The sequence below is a fragment of the Salvia hispanica genome, chromosome 2 (assembly GCF_029641045.1).
Source record: "Salvia hispanica isolate PSC_SH4W2 chromosome 2, Shi_PSC_v1, whole genome shotgun sequence".
NCBI lineage: Eukaryota > Viridiplantae > Streptophyta > Magnoliopsida > Lamiales > Lamiaceae > Salvia > Salvia hispanica.
The window spans coordinates 61,189,968-61,215,176 of NC_142693.1; the positions used below are offsets into that span (position 1 = coordinate 61,189,968).

At 37.6% G+C, this 25,209-nt stretch overlaps 2 protein-coding genes and 1 non-coding gene across 4 annotated transcripts; all 3 read left to right on the forward strand.

The window, feature by feature from the left end:
* The first annotated feature begins 733 nt into the window (after positions 1-733).
* TRNAL-CAA (transfer RNA leucine (anticodon CAA)) lies at positions 734-817 on the forward strand. The gene has a single exon. It is a non-coding gene; the product is annotated as a tRNA-Leu (tRNA).
* Positions 818-11,177: 10,360 nt separating this feature from the next.
* LOC125202038 (delta(8)-fatty-acid desaturase-like) lies at positions 11,178-12,996 on the forward strand. The gene has a single exon (XM_048100348.2). The coding sequence runs from the start codon at positions 11,475-11,477 to the stop codon at positions 12,825-12,827; it is 1,353 nt and encodes a 450-aa protein (XP_047956305.1). The 5' UTR covers positions 11,178-11,474; the 3' UTR covers positions 12,828-12,996.
* A 5,724-nt stretch (positions 12,997-18,720) lies between these two features.
* LOC125202117 (uncharacterized) lies at positions 18,721-24,929 on the forward strand. 2 transcript variants are annotated; one of them, XM_048100461.2, is made up of 14 exons: positions 18,721-19,345; positions 19,479-19,565; positions 20,428-20,531; positions 20,949-20,999; positions 21,112-21,283; positions 21,520-21,828; positions 21,977-22,180; positions 22,282-22,761; positions 22,871-23,071; positions 23,163-23,351; positions 23,496-23,659; positions 23,852-24,004; positions 24,091-24,169; positions 24,256-24,929. In XM_048100461.2, exons 1-14 carry the CDS (start codon positions 18,902-18,904, stop codon positions 24,697-24,699), a joined length of 3,081 nt encoding a protein of 1,026 aa, XP_047956418.1. In that variant the 5' UTR covers positions 18,721-18,901; the 3' UTR covers positions 24,700-24,929. The 2 variants fall into 2 exon arrangements, with proteins under 2 accessions (XP_047956418.1, XP_088921439.1); XM_089065313.1 differs by lacking the exon at positions 18,721-19,345 and adding an exon at positions 20,160-20,287.
* The last annotated feature ends 280 nt before the right edge of the window (positions 24,930-25,209 follow it).

The following is a 25,209-nucleotide window of genomic DNA, read 5'->3' on the forward strand; positions in this document are numbered from 1 at the left end:
TCGATGTGAAAAATGGTTGCGCGACCGTGATATTTGATAAAGAATATATATTGTGGTGCCTCGGGCCTTTCAAAAGATAAAACCCCGATGGACACTTAAAAATGGCATGATAACTACTTTTGTGATAAAACTGTTTTCGGCAATGAGTCCACTGAGTATGATAATAGTACTCAGCCCTGCATGTGTTTTCCCTATGTGCAGGTTGAGCGGTGACGAGCGGGCGGCGGTGTTGAGTAGGAAATAATAACATGATCTGTTGAAACTTTAAGTGTCGTTGTGTCTCCATACATAGCTTCACTTCTCTCTTGGTCGCTTCTGCTAAAACATGAAAACTTGTGATCTTTTGGTTGGGTTGAATTATTTTATTTCGTGGGAGTATTTTGGATATGAAACAGTTGAGATTATTTTGGAACTTTGCTATTTCGGAGCATTTATTGTGATAGCCTTTTTTGTTGGATTCCATTGCTAAGACATTATTCTTCTCCTACTTAATTGTTCATTAAATGCTCTGGTAAATTACCTTTAAATGAGACCCTAGCCTATGATCTTTGTTGCATTTAAGTCTTCCTAGATAGCGATCGCCATTATTATTATACCCTAAAATGGCGGGTCGTTACATTTTCTCTCTCCATTTAACACACAAAACAAAACATTCTAAAATTACGCGTCGTCCTACAAGTGTGACATCTTTTGTGGGACAGAGGGAGTAATATTTAAGAACAAAGATTTATGAGTCAGGATGGCCAAGTGGTCTAAGGCGCCAGACTCAAGTTCAGGTCCTCTTACGAGGGCGTGGGTTCAAATCCCACTTCTGACATTATATATTTTATTAATTTTTCAAATGTCCCCAAACTGTCATCTCTCTTTGTTGAATGTTATAGAATATTTGATTCAATTTCATTAAATATTTTGTAATTCTATTTCCTGAATACCTATTTTACTAGGATATTATACATTTGCTCTAGTTTTTTTTTTGTTTATGATGATGAAATTGTTTTCCTATAATTACGAGCAATGAGTTATTTTTATAGAGACTCTAATGTCCATGCTTATCTTAATTGTTGATTTAGTATATGCGTGCATGGTGAAATGGGGCATCACAATGGTCTTAGCTCCGGACTCTTTAGACGCCCAAATCCAGCCCTAATTAACGGAAGTACCTCCACGTCTAGGAGTAGGAAAATAATTATCAGTATATCGGATATCTCTCTCTCCTTCAGGCATTAGTACGAGTGAATATGATCTTCGTCGAGTATAAAAACGATAAAATGTCTCCAAGTGAAAACACCAAGATTAGAACATAATCCTGTCCCCCCCAATATTAAAGTTGCCAAACCCCATGAAATATGGTCCCAAAATTAGTGGACATGGGATGCATAGATACTAGTATGTCTATATTCATGTCATGAATGATATCTTCTTGCTTCTACATTGGCCTCACTTGAGAATGCAAAAACCAAATGTCTCTTGGTTTTGATTTCAAACGCAGAAAACAAAAGGCTCAACGACTTTGTCTCTGGTCCCCTAATTAACCAAAGACATGTCCTTGTTTTCACCAAACTCAAACGTGTTAACTTTGTTTTTTCTTTCCACAACTTGGCTTGATTAAATCTTGGTTTTTCTTTGCCAAAAATATCATGAACTCGTGTGCAAATAAAATAGCTATAGTTTACATCTTATCTTGTCATGATGGCTGAGTGGTCTAAGGCGTCACACTTAAGTCTTTGTTCTCTTACGAGGTCCGAGGGCATGAGATTCAGCGTTTCACTTTTGTGTCTCACTTCATCTATCACCTTTATTTTTCACATATTCTTTTTAGTTTTCCTATTGTTTCAATGTTTATAGTACCACTTTAGTTGGATTTCTTAATTACTCCTATTAATGATCTAGAGTTTATAGTACCAAACTAGAGTATATAACTATTTTTGTTAGAATTATTGTCACTTTTATTATATAAAAATACTTACAATTGATAAACTCAAAATTAAGGTGTATAATTTTTTATATATTAAAATGGATTTTATTTTTATGATAAATATTATTGCCATAACTAATTTGAGGGTATGAGATTTTTAGGTCTAGAGAGAAACCTCATTATAGTTACAAGATTTTGACAATTGCTTCCCTAATATGTTTACTGTCACTGTTTTAATTATATGCGATTTTAATCAATTTTTTTCAAGTCTAAGCTTCACTGCACACCCAACCAAATGTGTATGAATCCGTTTCCTTCATATGTTAACAGGTTGTATTTAAAAATTTTGAAAAAATATTTATGACAATTAGATGGGAGAAAAAGAGAACGAAGAACAAAACAATAAGTTCCAAAAAAGTTGAACATGCAAACTTGGATGATAAATAACATTATCTCTAAATTGACATTATAGATTGAAACAAGAACAAAGCATGTGTCCTAGCTAGAAATAATAGTAGTAATAACAATCTGTAAAGTTATATTGCTTGGGCCAAGATATAGGCTGTGCTCACGAGCTGCCAAATTTTCTAGAGTTATAGACTATCCTACACTCAAAATAATCAACATGATTTCTTATCCAAACCAAATAAGTAATTAGTTGTGAACCAAGCGTTAAGTTAGATTCTTACTGGTTAGGAAGGGCCAACTAAATTTTTAATGAGGTTTCATCCTAAAATTAGTTAGGAAATACGAGAATGGCTCACTAGGTATTTAATTGTTAAAAATATTAGAAACAAAACTCAAATCATATATATGCGGCATTCTAACTAATATATCCTCCCTAACTAGTACAATCAAAATATGTAATCGTATATATATTTTTTTGTTTTGGGTCATCTACAACCACATCGATTCGCATTGGACGAGTAACTGAAGTGAGCCTTCAAGTTCCTATCACTTGAGAGAACACATGGACTCTGGTAGACGTGGTTAAAGACTGCCTTCAACAGAGGATTATAACAGAATGACGACATGACTATGAGGCCAAAGTTGAAATCGTCCAATGACCGAAACGAGGCCATGATCAAGCCCAAGGAGATAAATGAAATGACTACCTTTGTCTGCTTCATTTTTCATACTGTAATAGTGTAATTGTTATGTGGAGTAAAATAAGGCCACCATGTGTGAGAAAAGGACGTAATATCATAGTGCTAGGACAAGTAGGATGTAATGAAGGGGTTGGTCCCCCAGTCACATTCATGGCTAGCTAAGTTGAGATACACATGAAACATCAAATCTTAGATTCTTAATTAGTAATTGTCCTGCCCTAATCTATAGCCAAACGTTTGCAATGAAAGACAATAAAATCTAGCATATGCATACAAAATTTATGAACCCATGTACCCTATTTGCCTGTCCTTGTTCTTCCACCACCCTAATTAATTAATCTTGTATTAAATGTGGATTTAGAAATCATTAGTCTACGCTTTGCTAATCATTCATTCTCCAATTTGATTACTAAAGAGTCCTTTTTTTCATTAAAAAAGAAACAAACTGAAACATGTGACCCCTTTCACCATAAAGATAATGTAATAGTATATTAACATAAAAAATGCCAAGAAGTTATACTATTCCATGTGATATGAAACGTTTAAGTAATTGATGATTTCCTCTACCAAATATTGTACAATTACATCCGATACAAGTGGGAAAAAATTAATACAGAATTTTCTGGAAAAAAAAAAGTTATTCACATGTGCCCACTGCTAATATCGTTGAACTATATCTGTCGGTAATTCCACTGTTAAAACGCATAGTTTTTTTTTACGTTGAAACAATTTACACATCAATCTCTTGAATAAAATCCTAATTCTTGATTCATGCACATCCTTGCACAAATCTCCTCCACCTCCTTATTTTTCTGAAAAATCAAACAAAATATAAAAAATTAAAACCATAATCAAACAAAAAAAAAATTCAAGATAATAATGTATACACAATCTGAAAAAGAAACAAACCTATTGATCTTTTGCAATAACTAATGGCTTCACTAATTGAGTTCTCATCAACATCATAACAAGACGCGGAGCTTCGCCTCGGCGAAGCTTCTAGAGATTCTAGAACCTTCCGTTGAAGATCATCCACTTTCCCGCTCTTCCCTGACCAGCAACTCACAAACACTAACCACTTCTTCAACATCAATCTCCTCAATTTCGATACGATTTGATTACATTTTTTGTCGGGAACGGAGGCTGCCTCCGTTCCCGGGGATCTGGCTACAATTTGCCCCTCCGAGAAGATCTCATCCGCATTCACAAACTCAGCGGATGAAGAAGGGACGTCGAAGCAGAAGTCGTTGTCGTTGTCGTTGTCGTAGATTTGTGTGAGGTTGGGAGGTGGAGTGTTGTGTGTTAACCAGCTGTAAGAGAAGCTCTCTGTGTGTAATGGCTGTGAGTTTTCCATTAATGGAATTGGTTGTGAAGAAGAGGAAGAATTATGTTTGAATAAATAGTGAGGTTCACAACAACACATGGCATGTTGATTTGGAATTTTTGGTAGTTTTACCGACAATTGACAAAGGGAATTTGTCGATGTTTTGGATTTGATGAAGAGGCCGTGGTCATATGATGTCAAGATTATGTGGTCGAGAAAGGGAACCACTAATAGTAATGAATTTATTGTTAACAAAGAAAGGATCACATAGGATCAATCTATTCTTGGAAGAATATTATCTAGATATTAGATTTATATCTTGAAAAAAATCCTTTACTATTCTCTATAAAGGAGTGAAACGAAAGATATCAGTTCAATTTAATTCAGTGTTTAACACTTATCGACGGACTTCTAACTGATCGTCCTTGGGTAAATTTCCTGACAGACGGATGTTGGTGCTTATGATTCGCACCAAATTTATCATCACATTTATTGATGGACGTCCACATATCGGAGGATTTACATATGGACTTGTCTGTTGTTGTTTTTTATTTAGATTGTCAAAATGAATTTATTGACGGATAGATGTACTACTGGCAGACTTGTCTATTGAGAAATTATTTTTGAACTCCTTAAAATTTTATTAATGTTGTTGAAATTAAATTTATAGACGGGTATGTGCTCTTAGCAAATTACTGACATTCTTTGTGCCAATATTGTTGACCCATCGAGCAATCTTACAAACCGATTTTCGGAATTACTCACGGAAAAATCCGTTGGTCAATTCCATGTTTTTTTAGTGGAAATGAGATTATTGAATTACATAATCTATATATCGTATTATACACATACTTGTTTGGTGTTATGCCAAAAATAGCATTAGAATATGGAAGTTGTCATATTAAAACAAATATTATTTCCAGGAGGATTTATGGGAAGGATTGAAGCAAGATGCTGTCAGAATAAGCCAAGACCGTGATTCAGATTTCAAACAATGAAATTCTGCTCATAAAAAAATATTTAAAAAATCAGAAGCTGACTTATATGCTGCAAATCTTTAGAAGAAGGATTCTTCAACACTCATAAAACAGGGTGTGCAGCTGGGATGAACACATAATAAGCCACCATTGCAAAAAGATGGTGTTTTACGAGCACCAAACTGTTTGCCAAACACCTAAGTGATCGCTACATAATAGTAGGTGAGCATATTTAGCAAGCACCAATCACTACTCACAAAAAAATATGTTTAGACTTTTGATGAGGATCCTTTTAGGACGTCTCCTGTTCTAAAGCGTCCTAGAGGTCCTTGAGACACTGTTCCGGTTTAGACTTCCGACTTTTAGCTGGTTTAAGTAGTGTCAATATCGGACTATTGTTACGGTGGCAATTTAATCTTAATCAATGTAGGAAACTAATTAATCAAACATTGACACTTAATAATTATTCATCATAAATTAAATAACATAAATATGGCACATAATTAAATTGGTCTCCAATGCATTGATTGGACAGCACTTCGAGCACAAATTTCATGAATTGAATTATGCAAAACATCCTTAAACACAGTATATAGATTATAGACAGATGTATACACTATAAATCTTCATGGTCGAAAAACTGCAAAAGGTTTTCGATCTTATTTTAATGTGAGGTCTTATTTGAACCTCTCCATGTATAAAATTCAGTTCCACCACATTAAAAGAATATTTCCATGTGCATACAATAGTATATTAAAGTAGTTGAGTTTTGAATTTGAACTTGCTTTGAGGAGACATGGTTCTATCGATGTTTTGGAAAGCACACTAAACGCCAGGAAAGGTTTAAGAACTAACAAAATTTAGTTGAGAAACGAGCACTATGTATATAAAGGTCCCCTCCTATAAATAAAAGTACTATTCTTAACCTAAGATGTGTCTTCTTTAGATTACATCGAATCTATCGACTTTTTACATGCAAATCTCAATTTGGAACTATTCAAAAAAAAATGAATACTGATTTTGGCGTTTTATTTTAATGAATTCAGAACATAAACATTTTCTCATAATTTACAAGCCATTAAAATTTAAAAGATACGAAGATAGTAAATTTGAATAGATTATGGTTTTTTGACCGATGGATACATATACAATAGGATGTAATATTGTGCGACGAAAAATAAGTGTATATGAATTCATTTTGTTCTTGCCACGTCATATTAAACCAAATAAAGCATAGAAAATAATGGAAATGACATTAGATGAAGTTTTATTACTATTAATAACGAAATATTGGTATATGCGACATACAGGTTATAATGTTATTAATTTAAAAAATTAATCATTTTTATTATAACTTTGAAGAATTCTAATAAATAATTCATATTTTTTACAAATATAATACTCTCCGTCCACGAAAAATGACCATATTTGTCATTTTTTGTTGTCCACAAAAAATAGACCAAGTTTAAAAAAGGACCTCACATTTGCTACCTAACACAATTAAACACTGCTAATAATATGGACCCAACATTTCATTAACACTATTTTTTTCTTACTTTTTTCCCTTCTCTTTTACTTTACTAATTCCACGATAAAATGTCATTCACAATGTGGTCTATTTTTCGTGGATGGAGGAGGGAGTATAATACTCCATATTTATCTTAAATTTGATTAATAATCCATAAAAAGTACTCCATATAAGCATCTTCTCAAAAAAAAAAAAAAAATCGAAATATTTAATCATCATCGTGATTTAACCAAAAGCTAGTGAAGAGTGAGCATATTTTTCTTGAATAAAAGTATTGGGACGTGGTAACTGGTAAGACAGACAAAGAATGAAGTCATGAAAAATAATTAAAGATATATGTATTTGGTTTCATTAACTTTAATGAAAATGACCTGCCTTAACGAGACCACATGAACACCTCATCGATTCCATATTCTAACTGGCGCACAAAGGGCCACGATTTTGATTTCAACATCTAACAAAAATTTGTCACCTTTGGACTTAGAACTTTGTTCGATAGAGAAAGTACATTTCAAAAATTGATAGGAGTATATCATTTATACGTTTTATTGTGATGATATATGTAGTGATTTTCACACTACCATAAATTAATAGTATTGGAATTGGAATACAGAGTAGAAAGGAGAGTGAATCAATCCATGACATCAGTTAATGATAAATCCATGATTTTATTAGCTGAGTCTAAATTTTCGTTAACAGTTATGACTTATTGCTAGCACTTTTATCTCAAGTCTTTGACCGTGTGCGAGCCACTGTCGTTGCATGACTCGTCATGCAACAAAGATCTCATTCATTTATTTTTAAATGATACTCCCTCCGTCCCAAGATAAGTGACCTACTTCTTTTGGGCACGAGATTTAAGGAATGGTATTTAAATAAGTTAAAGTGGAGAAAGTAAAGTATGAGAGAGGGAAAAGTAGAGCGAGAGAAGAAAGAATAAAGTAGATGGAGAATAAAGTAAGAGAGATGACTTTTTGCTAAAAATGGAAATAGGTCACTTATAGTGGGACACCCCAAAAAGGAATACAAGTCACTTATCTTGGGACGGAGGAAGTACTTCTTTTATACTTCCTCCGTCCCACAATAATTGTCACTTTTATTATGGACACGAGTTTTAAGAAATGTAAAGAAAAGTTGGTTGGAAAAGTCAGTGGAATTAACGTGAGACCCACTTTTTTATATTAATTTTATAATAAAATGTGAGTAGAGTGAGTTAATGGAATGTGAGACTTACTTACTATTTATGGTAAAAATGAAGTGATCATTATTATGGAACGCATTGAAATATAAAAGAGTGACAATTATTGTGGAACGAAGTATATTTACACATCGCATTGACTACATAACATCGCATGCATTCTCTATTCAGATTTGATCTTGAATACTCATCAATTGCATTCTTAATTATATAGGTTAATTTATTTAATATTGTCAGAACTTCTATGGGAGTGAAAACTTAAATAGAATTAATTTTGGGAAAACAATAATTAATAAAATTACTCTTTTACAAATAGGGATAAGAGCACTCCCAATGGAGGTGGCGAATTCTCGGCGATAAATCGCCGATTATCGCCGAATTATCGCCGGCCATTGTGGCGAAGTCGGCGATAATTCGGCGATAATGTTACCGTTGCTTCGCCGAGTGGCGATTTATCGCCGGATTATCGCCGAGCGATCGCCGGCCACTGTGGGCGACGCTCGGCGATAATCGGCGATTTTTAAAATTTTTTTTTTTTTTTTTGGCCGAACGGCTATTTTATCCCACCCCTATAAATATTTCATCCTCTTCCTCCATTCATCACCCACAAACTTCATTCACACAAATTTTCAATCTTTTTTCTCTCCATCTTTATTAAATGAGTTCTGATTCATCGTCTCGTGCTCAGTCCGACGAGGAAATATCACATTCTTCTTCCGAAGAAGAGGTACCTCCCGCTCCCACCGGATGGGATGTAGCGGGTTTCGCCAACAACCCAATCAACAACTATATCTCCCGCTGCATACAAAGCGAGATCGCTCGAATGCAGCAGCCACCCCCCCAACGGCCAATCCGCCGGCGGCGCCGATACATCCCTCGCAACCACACTGGTGCGCACGATCGGCTGTTCGCCGATTATTTCGCGGAGGAACCACGTTATCCGGCAGATGTATTTCGTCGCCGGTTCAGAATGCGCCGCTCCCTCTTCCTGCGCATTGTTAATGCGTTGTCCGCGCGTTACCCCGAGTTCCGGCTCCAGCGAGACGCAGCAGGGAAGCCCGGACTATCGCCCCTACAGAAATGCACTGTTGCCATCCGGCAGTTGGCATATGGAGGGTCCGCCGACATGTTCGATGAGTATCTGCAATGCGGCGAGACGACTGGCAACGAGTGCCTGAAGAATTTCTGTCAGGGCGTGCGAGAGATATTTGGGGAGCACTACCTTCGCTCGCCGGACGCAGCTGACTGCCAGTTCCTACTGGATTGGCACTGGAGGACCCACGGCTTTCCGGGGATGCTCGGCAGCATCGACTGTATGCACTGGCAGTGGAAGAACTGCCCAACCGCGTGGCGAGGCCAGTTTACTACCGGCTACAAAGGTACGCATCCCACCATCATTCTTGAAGCCGTTGCCGACCAACGGCTTTGGATTTGGCATGCTTATTTTGGTATAGCCGGGTCGAACAACGACCTAAATGTTCTCAATTCCTCGCCCCTTTTCAACGAGCGGATCAACGGATTAGGCCCCTCCATCGAATTCACGGCCAATGGCAATGTGCATAACATGGGGTACTACCTGGCTGACGGCATCTATCCGCAATGGCCCGTGTTTCTGAAGACGATCAGATGCCCACTCGGAGATAGAAGAAGGTATTTTGCCCGAGCGCAAGAGTCTGCGCGCAAGGATGTGGAGAGGGCATTTGGGGTGCTCCAATCGCGATTTGCACTGGTAAAGGGTCCGACGCGCTTTTTCTACCAGGGGGATATTGCCGATATCATGTATGCGTGCATCATCATGCATAACATGATCATCGAAGATGAACACGAAGGCGTCCTCGACGTCACCAACGACCCAAGTGTTGCATCATCGAGTCACGGTGTCTCAACCGAGTCCGCCCGCCAGGGTGTACCGCACAACGAACATGAACGGTTCCAGGCGTTCATGGACATACACCAGAAGGAGGCCCATCAAGCACTACAACACGATATCATCGAAGAATTGTGGGCAAATAGAAACCGCGCCCACCGCCCTTGAATTTTTTTTTCTTTGAATTTTTTTTTTGATTTTTTATTTCCATTCGTGTACTTTTTTTTTTTTTAATTTTCTTCGTTGTAATGTGTACCCGTGTTTAATACAACGAACTTTATTACTATTTATTTGATTTATCTTTATAAATTAAATAAGCTAGCTTTATTATATATAAAAATAAAACAATTAAATTAGTGATGATGTAAAAATGAAATGTTGAGTTAGGGAGAAATAAGGGAGAAATAAGGGAGAAACCATTGTAGGGGTTGGCTAAAAACTGGGGATAAAATGTGATGCTGATGTGGCGCTGATGTGGCAGGAGTTAGGGAGAAATAAGGGAGAAATAAGGGAACTCCATTGGGAGTGCTCTAAAGACATGTATCAGGCTCAGCACATCAGTTACAAAAAAAACAAAGCATTCACATAAATGCTTTGTTGAAAAGTTTATCCATTTATTTGACTTTAGTATTTATAATATTTATCACTCATTTCGTTCCAGTTTAAGCGATGCAATTCATGTCAAGACCATAATTAAAATTAAAAGATAATATGTTAAATAGAGAAAGATTAATATGAAAGAAATAGTAATAGAAAACGAAATATAAGAGAGAATAAGGTTAATGTGCAACTTTGCTTGGAATCAAATAAAGAATACTGATTCTCATCACCAAACTTATCAATTATTGTATTTAGTCTGTTAAAAAAAATTGTTTTTCTATTTTTGTTACGTTCATTAAAATTAGCATTTACCATATATTTAAGGTAAATCAGGGATGCCATTTTCCATTAAAAATATTTATTATCACTATTTAATTTTTATATTTTTCTTATTTTATGGATTTTATCTCAAAATTCATATAATTCAATATCAAAATTACTTTTCCATTATCTAAATTTAGTTATCGATATTACTAGTATATACATATTTTATAGTAAGTTGGATCGATATTAGTTTTTGTTAACAATATTTGTATCATTATTTATTTTTAGTTTTCTCTTATTTTATGGTTTTCATATGCCAAAACCATATTTTTAAATGCAGATTGAATAATAATTTATTTATTGTAAAGGCATTTTCCTTTCCACTTATCGAAAGAGGCAACAAAAGAGAGTGATATTCCAAAGAGGAATCTATTGTTGTTTAAATTAGTGAGAGGCATTGCAGAAAATATCTTCCACCACCGCTTCGCCGGAAAATTCGCTGTCAACGCGCATTCTCTCCTCCCCTCTCTCTCCGCTTAAGATACTAACAATTCGATTCGTTTGATTTCAGCATTGCGAATTCAAAATTACCAGATTTGAAGGAGGAGAGAGAAAGCGGATCTCCACTCGCTTATCTGATTCCAGATCTCGTTTTATACAATCTCACCACAGAGGCGGCGCATCGATCGGCCATGGCCGCCGCCGGCGACGACGATAAGAAGTACATCACCTCCGACGAGCTCAGCAAGCACAACAAATCCGGCGATCTGTGGCTCTCAATCCAGGGAAAAGTCTACAACGTCACCGATTGGGCGAAGCGCCACCCCGGCGGCGAGGTTCCTCTCCTCAATCTCGCCGGCCAGGACGTCACCGACGCATTCATCGCCTTCCACCCTGGCTCCGCCTGGAAGCACCTGGACAGTCTCTTCACCGGCTACCACCTCCGCGACTTCCACGTCTCGGAAATGTCTCGCGATTACCGCACCCTCGCGACGCAGTTCGCCAGATCCGGAATGTTCGAGAAGAAAGGCCACGGCGTGATCTACAGCCTCTGCTTCGTCTCCTTCCTCCTCGCCGCCTGCTTCTACGGCGTCCTCGGCTGCGACGGTTTCCTCACCCACATTCTCTCCGGATGCCTCCTCGGATTAATCTGGATGCAGGTCGCCTACCTAGGGCACGATTCCGGCCACTACAACATCATGATTAGCCCTAGATTCAACAAATTGGCGCAGATCCTCACCGGAAACTGCCTCACCGGCATCAGCATTGCGTGGTGGAAGTGGACGCACAACGCGCACCACATCGCCTGCAACAGCCTCGATTACGACCCCGATCTCCAGCACCTCCCGATGCTCGCCGTCTCCAACCGCTTCTTCACCAACCTCACCTCCAAATTCTACAACAGGAAGCTCGAATTCGATCCAATCGCGCGATTCTTCATCAGCTACCAACACCTCACATACTACCCCGTGATGTGCGTCGCCAGAGTCAATCTCTACCTCCAAACATTCCTCCTCCTCCTCTCCAGCCGCAGAGTCCCCGACAGAGGCCTCAACATTTTAGGAATCATGGTGTTCTGGACATGGTTCCCTCTCCTCGTCTCATTTTTACCCAATTGGACCGAGAGAGTCCTCTTCGTGCTAGCCAGCTTCTGCGTCTGCTCAATCCAACACATCCAATTCACCCTCAACCACTTCGCCGCCGACGTCTACGTAGGCCCGCCCAAGGGGAACAACTGGTTCGAGAAACAAACCGCCGGAACAATCGACATTGACTGCCCTTCTTACATGGATTGGTTCTTCGGCGGGCTCCAATTTCAGCTGGAGCATCACCTCTTCCCGAGGCTGCCGAGGTGCCATTTGAGGAAGGTTTCCCCTATTATCAGAGACCTCTGCAAGAAGCACAACTTGCCATACCGGAGCTTGACGTTTGTGGAGGCGAACAAGTGGACGCTGCGGACGCTCAGGGCCGCCGCGATCGAGGCCCGAGACTTCTCCATGGTGCCGAGAAACTTGCTGTGGGAAGCTGTCAACACCCATGGATGAAATGAGAGTAATTCATTTCTCACTCTCACACTCTTCCTTAATTTTGTTTTTCTATTCTTTATTCTGTTTTGAAATTATTTGATCAACTCTTTGGAACAGCTTGTGATAACCTTATGTGTTTGAAGTTGTTCATTGGCGTATTTATACTTATCTATTATGTTGGGAGCAACTGCTGTCACTATTCATATTTATTACAGTAACTGTTTTGTTGGTGAAGAAGTTTAAATTCTGAAGTAGGTTGGTTTTGGGGTGGTGGAGGCAACCTATATACTGAAATTGAATGAGTTGCTGCACTTTAATTAGTTGGTCAAAGTCCATTGAGATGTTTGCATTGGATAAATTGAAACAATCTCCCTAGCCATGATATAGAGCATCCACAATAGCGCCGGAAAACCCGGCTGGTGCGAGGCTGCCGCGTGGCTACCACGAACACCAGCCCCATTCACGGCGATTAGTCCTGTAAATTCGGTTACACGAACCTGAAATATCTAAATTATCCTATCCAATACCCGACCCATATATGAATCGGATACCCTAATACCCGATGCGGGTACCTGAACTCGACTAATTGAATACATGTAAACCTGAAATTATTATTTTCAAATTTATTTTATTTATATAAATTATATTTTGATGAGTATACGATTAAAAATAACATAATTAAAAATAACATAATAGTACGATTTCGAAATATCAAATTTTTGGCATAATTCGAAACTCAAAGATATTAAGATAAACTTTTTAAGATTCTTATATAATTGGACCCTATTCTAGATAAAAATATTTATCATGAATCCATAAATGCGGATATTTATCATGAATCCATAAACGCGGACTAATCGGGTACCAATTGGGTACTCGAATACGGGTTTTGAGTATCTAAAATCTAAAAAGTTTTTACATTAGCTACCTAAACTTGTAATTCCGGGTACTCAAAATATGTTGGGTTATGGATCGGGATTGGGTATACTCGAAACCTGAGAATTAACGTTACACCCTTAGTGGCGCCCCAAAAACACAGTGGCAACCGCTTCCCAGTTGATTACTCCATCCGTTCTTTATTAATTAAAACATTTTTCTATTTCAGACACTCCAAGAAAATTAAATCATTTTTGCAAAAAGTAACACATTTTTTCTTCTTACTTTACCCTCCTACTTAACATAGTATTACTACTAAACATCTCTTTTTGAACCTCCATATTAAAAAGAAACGATTCAAATAACAAGAAATAAAGGGAGTGATATTCTTTTCCAACTCGAAGTGATTTTTTCATAAAATTTGTTGGTTCCATTTTTATGCTGGCATTTTGCATTGAACTGCCTCAAATTTAAGACAACCCAAGACAACCCGTCTCAAAGTGCTTTGCTTCAAGATATGTTGACATGTTCCCATGAAAAATCAAGTTATGATCGATTCCAAAACGATCTAATTCAAGAAATTTTGCTAATAAAATAATTTAAAAATATATATGGTTTCATTGTCAATAAATGGAGCTTACCTTTTCAAAATAGATGTAAATCGAGAATATATATTGCTCATTTAAATTGAGAATATGTATAGCTCATTTACCTTATCAAAATGCCAAATACTCTCCCTATGTCCCATTAGAAATGCAACGTTTTTCTTTTTGAGTTGTCCCACTAAAAATGAAACGTTCCTTAAAATAGAAATAACTTTATCTCTACTTTTTCCTCTCTCTTACTTTACTCTCTCTTCATTAACTCACAAAACAACACTGCATAAAATCATGTGCCAGAAATCAAATGTTTCATATTTATTGGGACGGAGGGAGTATATGATAGTAGAATTAAGGGAAGAGAGTAATACTACTAGAAAAGACAAAAAAGTACCCAGTCATCTAACTTTTGCGCGTGAAGAATATGTAAATATATATCTTCAAAATTAAAAGAATTTAATATATTCTTAAAAACCTTTCCAAGGAATGATTTTTTTTATAAGAAATCAATATATTTCGTTTTCTCTTTTCATTTATCCTTTTCTCGAGTTACTATTAAAGAGCACTGCCAGATATATTAAAATTGAATATTTAGGAGCAAATCCACCCATATAACATTAGTTTGGCACTGGAAATTTGGTTGTTAAATCACTTTCACCCCTTCCTTAATCTACTACGGAGTACTCCACTAGTATATTTTTCATCACCAAATATCCAAGCTTTGCCATCCAATCTTTCATATAATTATTTAACTCTAACAAAGATTGATTCTACAAGAAAGAGAGAATAAATAGAAACTACAACAATGTGAACTCACTCTCACCATTTCCTATATTTCTACTACTTTTCATAAATCATAATCATGCTTTGTAAAATTCAGGAGGATGATGGCCTTAATTTATTTCCACTATCATCAACCTAAAAATGCAATAGACAAAGAGGGGAGTACTAGGATATGTTGCTATTTTTCTTCTTCACAATTTATCAAAATTTGATATTGCAGAATTTTTGTTCAAATTTACAAAAAAGTTCTTTCAAAATTTCACCATTTAACTACCAATACCTCGAAACAAAAATTGACACTTATATTCAAGATATCTTCTTGTGCACGTAGAATTCCGAGGTGCAAAACAAAACCTTCAATTAATACATTTTATGTTAACTTAATCACCTAATTAATCTAATTAATTTACTAACATTTTGTTTCATACCATAAATTATTTTAATAATAGATAAATTAATACATTTTATGTTAACTTAATCACCTAATTAATCTAATTAATTTACTAACATTTTGTTTCATACCATAAATTATTTTAATAATAGATAATTTAGCACATGTAACGGAAACATAATATTAATATTTTACATTGGAAAATAGATTCTAGTTAGCGTATCCGCGGCGGTGGCGTCCGTCCGTCCGTGCCGCTGAGCACAAGCTCTTCCGTCCGCCGCTGCGAGCTGTCCGTCCGTGCCGCTGAGCAGCCTTACGTGGCACGTCCTGATTGGCCAACGGCTTAGCCGTTGGCAAATTCGAATTTTCTTTTTTTTTTAAAAAAAAATCATAAATAATTAGAAATAATATATAAAAAAAATGGATTCCCAGAAAAATAGAGCCGTTTTTGGACTTTTTTTTTTATTTTTGTTATTTTTTTTAATCCCAAAATCATCTATAAATACACACATTCATCATCCACTTTTCACATCAAATTATCTCACATTCAAACTAAATCAAATACATCTTCCTCTCTCACATCAAATTATCTCCCATTCAAAATCATCTATATAATTTTTTATTTTCAGTATTTTAATTATGTAATTTTTAATTTTTAGGATTTTAATTATGTAATTTTTAATTATTTTATAATTTGTAATATTATTCCGGGTATTTTTAATGCATTTTAATATTGTGGAAATGTTTTTATTTAAATTGAATAATAGAATGGTGGGACCCTTGAGGTGGGCCCGGACCCACTTTTACTCCTTGTCCTTAGCTAAGATCACAACACCCACATCCGTGCTCTTAGCCAAGGACAAGCTCAAGGGTCCCACCATTCTATTATTCAATTTAAATACTCCAATTATTAAAAATATTTCTATATTATAAAAATACATTAAAAAATAAAAATTACATAATTAAAATCCTAAAAAATAAAAATGACATAATTAAAATACTAAAAAATAAAAATACATAAATTAAAATCGTAGAAAATATAAAAATACATAATTAAAATCCTACAAATTAAAAATTACACACGTGGAAGACTAGTCCTCTAACCCCAATTGCCTCTTGAGACCCCGAATCATTTGCTCATGTGTTGCAAGTTGATATGGAGTCATCTTAGACGTATCGTTCATATAGAATTGACCCAAGAGGGTCCACAACCTGTTGTTCGGGGGTGGAGGAGGCACAAAGGGAGCGGGGGCGGGGGCGGGGGCGGATGGAGTCGAGGCGCGGCAGCGGGTGGTCATCGCCTTCTTCTTTCCGACCGGCCGGCGGGAATTGCTCGGGCCAGCGTCGGGGCTACCCAAGTTAGCTCCGGCAAGCTGGGTAGCCACGTCATCGGAGGCTCCGTCGGATAGGGCTACCGACCTTGACCGTTTGCTGGAGGAGCTAGAGGAGGATGCTACTATGCCGTCTCTATACTTTGGATGTTGGCGTCCCTCCTGCCAACAATCGAGGTACTTGAACGGTTTGAACTCCGTGCGTTGGTAGGTCGCCAAGGCGGAAGTGATGATGTCGAGATCGCTCGTGCCGCTCCCCGCCGACCGCTCTTCCTGGAGGTAAATCCCCTGGAACTTCCCGATTGCCTCTTTGCATCTGTAGACGCAATTGCGAACCATACTATCATTACAATAGATGGTTCCCCCCGGCCGAGTTTCATTGTAAAGACGAGTGATGCGCCACCAATACGTTTCCTCGGTCTGGTTCGTGCCAACTTCCGGATCTTCGGAGACTGCCAAGTAGGCTTTGAACATCGCCATCATCTCACCTGGAGTGTACGGGGTGCGGGTGCCACGAACAGGAGGAGTAGGAACAGAAGTAGGAGTAGGAGTAGAGCTGTTGCTCCCTCCCGATCCGGGTTCGGGTGCCCACCCGAACCCGGAGGCGTCTAGGTCGTGCACCGGGTAAGGACGGTAGCCACCCGGAGCTTGCGAACCTTGGGTTTGAGGAGGGGCCGTAAATTGCATTTTCGGACTAAATCCGGCCTCGGAGTCAAACCAATCGTGGTTCCAACCGCGATTGCCGGAGGGGTGATCGCCGGAGCCGGACATTGTGTAGTGTGGTGGGAATTTAGGTGAGAGAGTATGAGGAAAAAAGATGAGAGAATGTAGATGATGATAGAATAGATGAGAATGTGATTTTTTTGTGTTGAAGTGGGGGTATTTATAGATGAAAATGTGAATTTTGGGGCAAAAAAATTGAAAAATAAATTAAAAGTGGGAAGAAAACGGATATATTTTTTTTGGGAAGTGGGATTTTTTTTATTTAAAATCATTTTTTTCAATTAATTTCGCATTTAAAAAAAAAAGAAAAATTAAATAAGCCAACGGCTATGCCGTTGGCGAATGAGGCGTCGCCACGTGTGCTGCTCAGCGGCACGGACGTGCTCTTAGCTAACAGTATCGTCGTGCCGCTGGCACGAATGGACAAGCTCCATCAGCGGACGGACGGCACCGTGTTCAGCGGCACGGACGGACGAGCACCGTCCTCTTGACCGCTGCGGATGCTCTTACATATCACCTCTGTACAGCTACTTCCACTTCTATTAATAGTATAACTCATTATTGCAATGTGCGTCTATATATCAAACTATTTCGAAGATCATTCCATTTTTACTTTTAACTCTTAGAAGTCAATTCATAAAGTATAATTAAATTTTGAATTTATTGAATTTTGTTGGTATCGGATAGTGACAAAATGCAAACTTATATATTGTATAAACTCAAAACTCTTCAATGCAACTTTAACACCGTTTCATACAATATCAACACAATGTAAAATTTCAAGATTTTAATGTCAACGCAGTATCAACACAATATCAACACAACATCAATCATTGACTACCGTTGAAATTCTGTTGACATTTTCGTGTTGATGTTTTTTTGTGATCTGTTGACATTTTTCAATGATCCTGATCACGTTTGTATATCCACATGCGTAATATGTACACATGATATATTGTTTGCAAAATTAAGTTAATTAACAATTAACATTCCAGCGTACTTTACAAAAAAACCAAACCCATCTCTAGATCTGTTTTTTTTTTTTTTTTGTATTTGAAAAAAAGTAAAATAATCTTATTTTTCTCTCTTACCCTAACTAAATTATACATATGTATGCGTTGGACTAAGCATGACTGATATAGCCACGTCAGCAGATTAAATCTTAACCATCTTTTTCACAAAAATGAAAAAAGAGGACTCATTACTGTACATAATTCAGCAAATCCATCATATTTAGCATCCCAAAATTCTGTTTCCTTTTTCCAATTTCTGCGAATTTATGGGGGTAAATTTTGGGTAACAATATTCTTGAAACGAGTATGTTGATGTGGAAGAGATTTCAGCTATAAAGATTTGATTTTTTTGGTGTTTCTTTTCATGGGAGTGTAAATGGGTTCACTTGAAACTGGATTGGCATTGAAGAGGGATCATAATTTGCAGCGTTCCTCTTCATCGAGGAGCTCTAGCAGCAGTAATAACATTGGATTTTCGGGGCAAAGGAGCAGATCAAGATTTGCAAGAGCTGTCCTTTTCAAGAAAATGGATTATCTGCAGTTGATTTGCTCCGTTGCTGTTTTCTTCTTCTTCGTTTTCTTCTTCCAGATTTTCTTCTTGCCGGGCTCGGTGATTGAAGATGGGCATAATGGCCGTGATTTGTTTGGGAGGAATGTTGGAGCTGATTCTGAGGGTTTTTCGTTTTTGAAAGGGTTGGATTTTGGTGAAGATTTGAATTTTGAGCCTTTGAATATCATTGAGAAGTTTCGGAAGGAAGGTGGTGTTGGGAATGAGAGTGGAGTTGTGAGATTTGGATACAGAAAACCGAGGATTGCTTTGGTGAGCATTGTAAAGATTTGATTTTTACTGAATTTGATTCCTGTTTATTTGGGATTTTGTGAATTTAGCTAGTAGAGTTGATCTCTGAGCAATGTAGTTGAAATGAACAGCTTTGGGATGTGTGTTTGTGTAGGTTTTTGCTGATCTATGGGTTGATCAGCATCAAATACTAATGGCTACTGTTGCTACGGCTTTGATGGAGATTGGATATGAAATTGAGGTGATAATTTGTTAGTTCTTTCCATTTCATATTTCTTGTAATCGAATTGTACCGGGCACAGTTCTATGTTATAAAGTTATAATCAAGATGGAATGTAGATGGCTCTGTGCCTATGCCTTGTCAATGTTGTCAAAGATCATTTGGTTTTGATGATTTCAAAATTTTAACCTTTTTACTAATATGATCATGCTAAGTACTTATATGTAAGTTCCTACAATGCATTCTGAAAAACGCTGTAAGTAACATGCATATGTTTGCTTGAGTTACCATAGTGAGCTGAGATGAGGGGAAGAACGATAGTATTTTTTTGGGTGCTCTACATAGCACTGCAATGTATTCAGTCTAACCTAACCTTGACTTGATATGATGATGTTGACTAAGTTTCTTAAAATCTTTACTATTCTACTTTTCCTATTTGATTGGAACTAGTATGATAAATATTTTTGTGCTAAATGTTTGCAGCCTCTAATAGCTGTAGAAGCTTATCATTTTTTGGATTTGGTGCATACCTAAATCCTTTTCTTGGATAAGTAATTAAGAAGAATACCATTGAAAACATTGATTATTTGGAAGTACTATGTTTTAATTTAGCAGGAATTTGCTTTAAAGCTGTGTTTTCGGGCCTAATGTTAGAGGGAGTGGATCTTTGGGATCAATATTTTGGGTACAAAATCATAATTTTGGCTGGATATCATCTTGCTTAGGAGGCAACTTTGATAAAGGTGATAACTATGCCAAAAACAGAATCTGAGTTTTGTGGACTTATATCTGATTGTTTTTATCACTGTTGCTGTTGTTTCCCTTAAACCTGAGTCGGAACTTGAGCTGGAAACAGACATTAATATGCTCTTTGTCTTTCCAGGTATTCACAATGGAAAATGGTCCAGCACGTGCTATCTGGAGAAATATAAGTGTTACTGTCGGCACCGCTGACAATAATATGAAGTTTGCTGTAGATTGGCTGGAGTATGCATATTTCCCTTGACTTCATGTTAATAAATTCTTCATTATCTTTGGGATTCAACTGCTATAATATTTGAAATTTATGACTGTAGTTACACTTGGACCTGCCCACCATTCTCATGTCTCTAAAATAACTTATTTCCGTGCTGTCCAGTTGGCAAAGAGATTCGTCATGGAAAATTATATATTGATTCCTATTCTCTATTACATTTTTAATTTGATTTTTTTCTCCAATTGTTTTCTTTCATTATTCACGCTTCATAAAGTTCTAAGGTTGCAATTTATCTTTGTTGTTTGATGTATTTATAAGTACTTTGGGTTCAAGAACTTATTCAGCTCCGGCTGTATTAGGATATCGGGGATTCAGGAAAGAAGCCAAAATATGATGGTAGATGTTCTAATCTTCTTTTTCTTTTGCAGCTATGATGCTGTTCTTGTGAATTCTCTTAATGCTGCAGGGTTCTTATCTTGGTAAGCAACACCGTTTTATTTTGTATCCATTTTAATTTATCTTGTGACAGTTTGAGTTTTGTTGTTGACTATATCTTTTTGCCGATAACATAAAATGCTTTACTCCTTACAGTCTTATGCAGGATCCTTTCAAACATGTTCCTGTTGTATGGACCATCCATGAACAAGCACTAGCAAACCGATTAAGACAATATGTTTCGAGTGGCCAAAGTGAGCTGATCGATATGTGGAGAAAATACTTCAGCAGGGCCACTGTTGTTGTCTTCCCAAACTATATTCTGCTGGTAAGCACGTTTTACTTGTTATAATCTACTACCAACTAAAAAAAGAGTTCTTAAATAATTACTAGGAGTAAACATGAAAGTTTTACCCTTTCGAGTGGTTATGGAGGGGGATACAAAGCCTGAAACAATTTGTTGCCAATTTTAGTTCTCATGAATGAATATTGTTGTTGAGTGTAACTATGAAAATGAGAGGATGCTACAGTGATTTACATGACCAATTCCTAGATACAATGCAGATAGCGTATTCAATGTGTGATCCTGGAAATTACTTTGTCATTTCGGGCTCCCCTGAAGAAGCTTGGAGAGCTGATACGCAAAGGGCTTTAGTAAAAGAGAATTTACCACCGAATGTGGAGTATGAACCAGATGATTTTGTTGTTGCAGTTGTGGGGAGTCAATTATCATACAGAGGATTGTGGCTCGAGCATGCGTTTGTCTTAAAGGCTTTATACACGCTATATAAGGACTTTGGTGATTCAAGCTCCCGTCTTAAAATCATAATCTCAACTGGCGACTCCACTAGCAACTACAGTAGTATCGTGGAGGTGAGAATATAATTTATCTTTAAACTGCTATCACATTCACGGAGACCTTGCAAGACGCAAGCACATTTTGATAATGCAATTGATGAAATGGAGGGAGGCTGCCGTTTTTCAATCCTTCTATACTAATAGACTGAATTTCTTGCTGCAGACCATTGCCCTAAAATTTGGATTTCCAAAGGATACGGTGAAGCATGTTGCTATGGACCAAAACATAGACACTGTGATAGACACAGCTGATCTCGTAGTGTACGGATCCTTCCTTAAAGAGCATTCGTTCCCCGGTGTTTTGCTGAAAGCTATGTGTTTCGAGAAACCTATAGTAGCTCCAGATCTACCTGCTACAAGGAAATATGTAAGCATAATAATCATAATCATCTTGATTGGTAAATTTAGCGGAGTATACATTTATTATTTTTTAAATTTCCCTGCTTAATGGATTGATGAATATCTTAGGTAAGTGACAAGGTAAATGGATACCTTTTTCCAAAGGACGATATGAGGGCTCTGATACGTATCTTGTTGCAAGTGGTTTCAAATGGTAAACTCTCAGTTTCAGCTCAGAATGTTGCATCAAATGGAAAACATACAGCTAAAAACTTAATGGTCTCGGGAAGTGTGGATGGATATGCTTCACTATTGGAGAACATCCTTACGCTTCCATCCGAAGTAGCTCTACCCCTGGCTGCCAAAAGCATTCCCAACAAACTGAAAACTGAATGGCAATGGTCTCTTTTCGAAGCTATTTTGGACATCCATTCTCCTAGCAAAGACACTGTGGAGTCTGTAGACAAGATTGAGAAACTATTTGATCATACGAACGGAGAGAACTCTGTGTCGTTGATATCACGGAATGAAACATTTTTGTATTCCATATGGGAAGAGCAAAAGAACATGGATATTGCTTACATGAGAAAGAACAGAGAGGATGCAGAGGTAAGTAAACCTGGTTTTTGCCACTCTCTATGAAATCGAGCATGATATATTATGTACTTGGGCTTCTTTAGTTTGCTGAGTCATATTTCTTTTGGTGAACCTGATGCAGTTGAAGGATAGGACAGATCAGCCTCGAGGCAAATGGGATGAAATATATCGAAGTGTCAGGAGGGTTGAACGTACGTTGCACGAAAGGGATGAAGGAGAACTTGAAAGAACTGGCCAACCGCTATGTATTTACGAACCTTACTTTGGAGCTGGAACATGGCCCTTCTTGCACCGCACTTCATTATATAGAGGGATTGGGCTGGTGAGTACTCGACTCATGCACCATGTATTTTTCCTGTTTGCTGTCAGCTTACTAACATTCGGCTGATGCAATGTGTGAATGCATTGGCTAGTCCACGAGAGGTAGAAGGCCTGGAGCTGATGATGTGGATGGGCCTTCTCGTCTCTCTTTGTTGAATAATGCCTACTATCGAGATGTATTAGGAGAATATGGAGCCTTCTTTGCAATTGCTAACCGGATTGACCGCATTCATAAGAATGCTTGGATAGGATTTCAGTTCTGGAGAGCTACAGCACACATGGTACCTTTATTCTTCTCTCTAAGCATTACATGGCTAACTCTTATTTTGTCACAAATCTTTTTCAACTCTAGATTAACTGAAGAACTTTGGTTGATTATTTATTTCTTGATCTATAGAAGTAACATTGTTCGAGTAATTAAACAGGTATCTCTGTCCAAGACTGCTGAAAAGTCATTGTTGGACGCTGTAGAAGCACGAAAGCATGGAGACACTTTGTACTTCTGGGCCCGGCTCGACAAGGACCCTAGAAACCCATTGAAACAGGATTTTTGGTCATTCTGCAATGCTATAAATGCCGGGAATTGCCAGTAAGTATTCTCGTGTTGATCTTATCACTTTCAAGTCAATTTCATCCCACACATGGCAGAAGAAATAATGCGATTAGTGTGTATAGTCTCGGATCACTCCCACGTTAGTATTTGCTATTTTCTCAAAGTATTGGCACGAGATTCGGTTCGTATGTGCATTGGACCTGATATATTTTTTGCCGTGGCTATCAGGTCTGTGTTCTTGGAGACTCTGAAACAGATGTATGGCATAAAACATAACTTGACTTCTTTACCCGTCATGCCATCGAGTGATGGCACTTGGTCTGTCATGCATTCATGGGCTCTTCCTACTAAGTCCTTCTTGGAGTTCGTCATGTTTTCAAGGTTTCAACTTTTTCAAAATCCTGTTCCGATAAGATTCCAACAGACAAACATATCTTTTAACAAGCTACTTTTTTGTCGATTTATAGAATCTTTGTGGATGCACTTGATGCACAATTCCACGAGGATCACCAAAAGACCGAGCTCTGCTGTCTTGGTGTATCGAAGGTACTAATCCTTTAACCATCATCGATAAAGATGAGATTTTTCTTGTGAATATCCTCTCAACATACATGTTATCTGAAATGTATCAGGACAAGCACTGCTACTCTCGTTTGCTTGAATTGCTCGTAAACGTTTGGGCATACCATAGTGCGAGAAGAATGGTGTACGTAGACCCAGAGACGGGTTTTATGCAGGAGCAGCACGGGCTGAAAAGCCGGAGGGGTCAGATGTGGATCAAGTGGTTTCAGTTCTCCACTCTTAAAGCCATGGACGAGGACTTGGCCGAGGAATCTGACACGGATCGTTCATACAGACGACGGCTGTGGCCATCAACGGGTGAAATAGTATGGCAAGGTACCTATGAGAAGGAGAGGAGTCGGAAAAACCGAGAGAAGGAGAAGAAGAGGCAACAGAGTGAGGCTAAGAGGGACCGGAGGAATAGACGGGGCAGTCGTCAGAAACCGATCGGAAAGTATGTGAAGCCGGTGGCAGAGGCGACGAAAGCGAATGCCACGGATCTTGCTTTGAGGTAGCACTAATATGTTCATACTAATTATTTTGGAGTAACCATTGTTTCTATTCTTTTAGGATCAAGATTTCTTCCCTTCCCCTTTTTATTTGGTCATTTTTTTTGTCAATTGTAAATGGTAGATTAGTTTCTAAACTATAACTACATTTTATGCATCAACACTCCCCATCTTGAAAATTTGGTACTTCTTGTACCTTTAGAGAAAAATTGATATTAAGTCCTAATTTTGAAGAATGAATTCTGTTTATTCTTTGGATGAACGTACTCTTTTATTTTGATAAATTAAGCTTTTATTTCCTTTAATAACGTGAGAGGTTTAAAATTGGTCGATTTGGGTCGGGCTGCAGTTTGAGCCCATCGGGCCACTACGTGTGGCCCAAACATGCGTAACATCTCCCTTCGTTCAATTAAATATTAATAATGTCATTTATAATCTCAATCTAAAAAATGTTTAAACTTTTAACAAGTGGAGATCTGATTTAGCCTTAAAAATTGCATTTGATAATATGCGTTA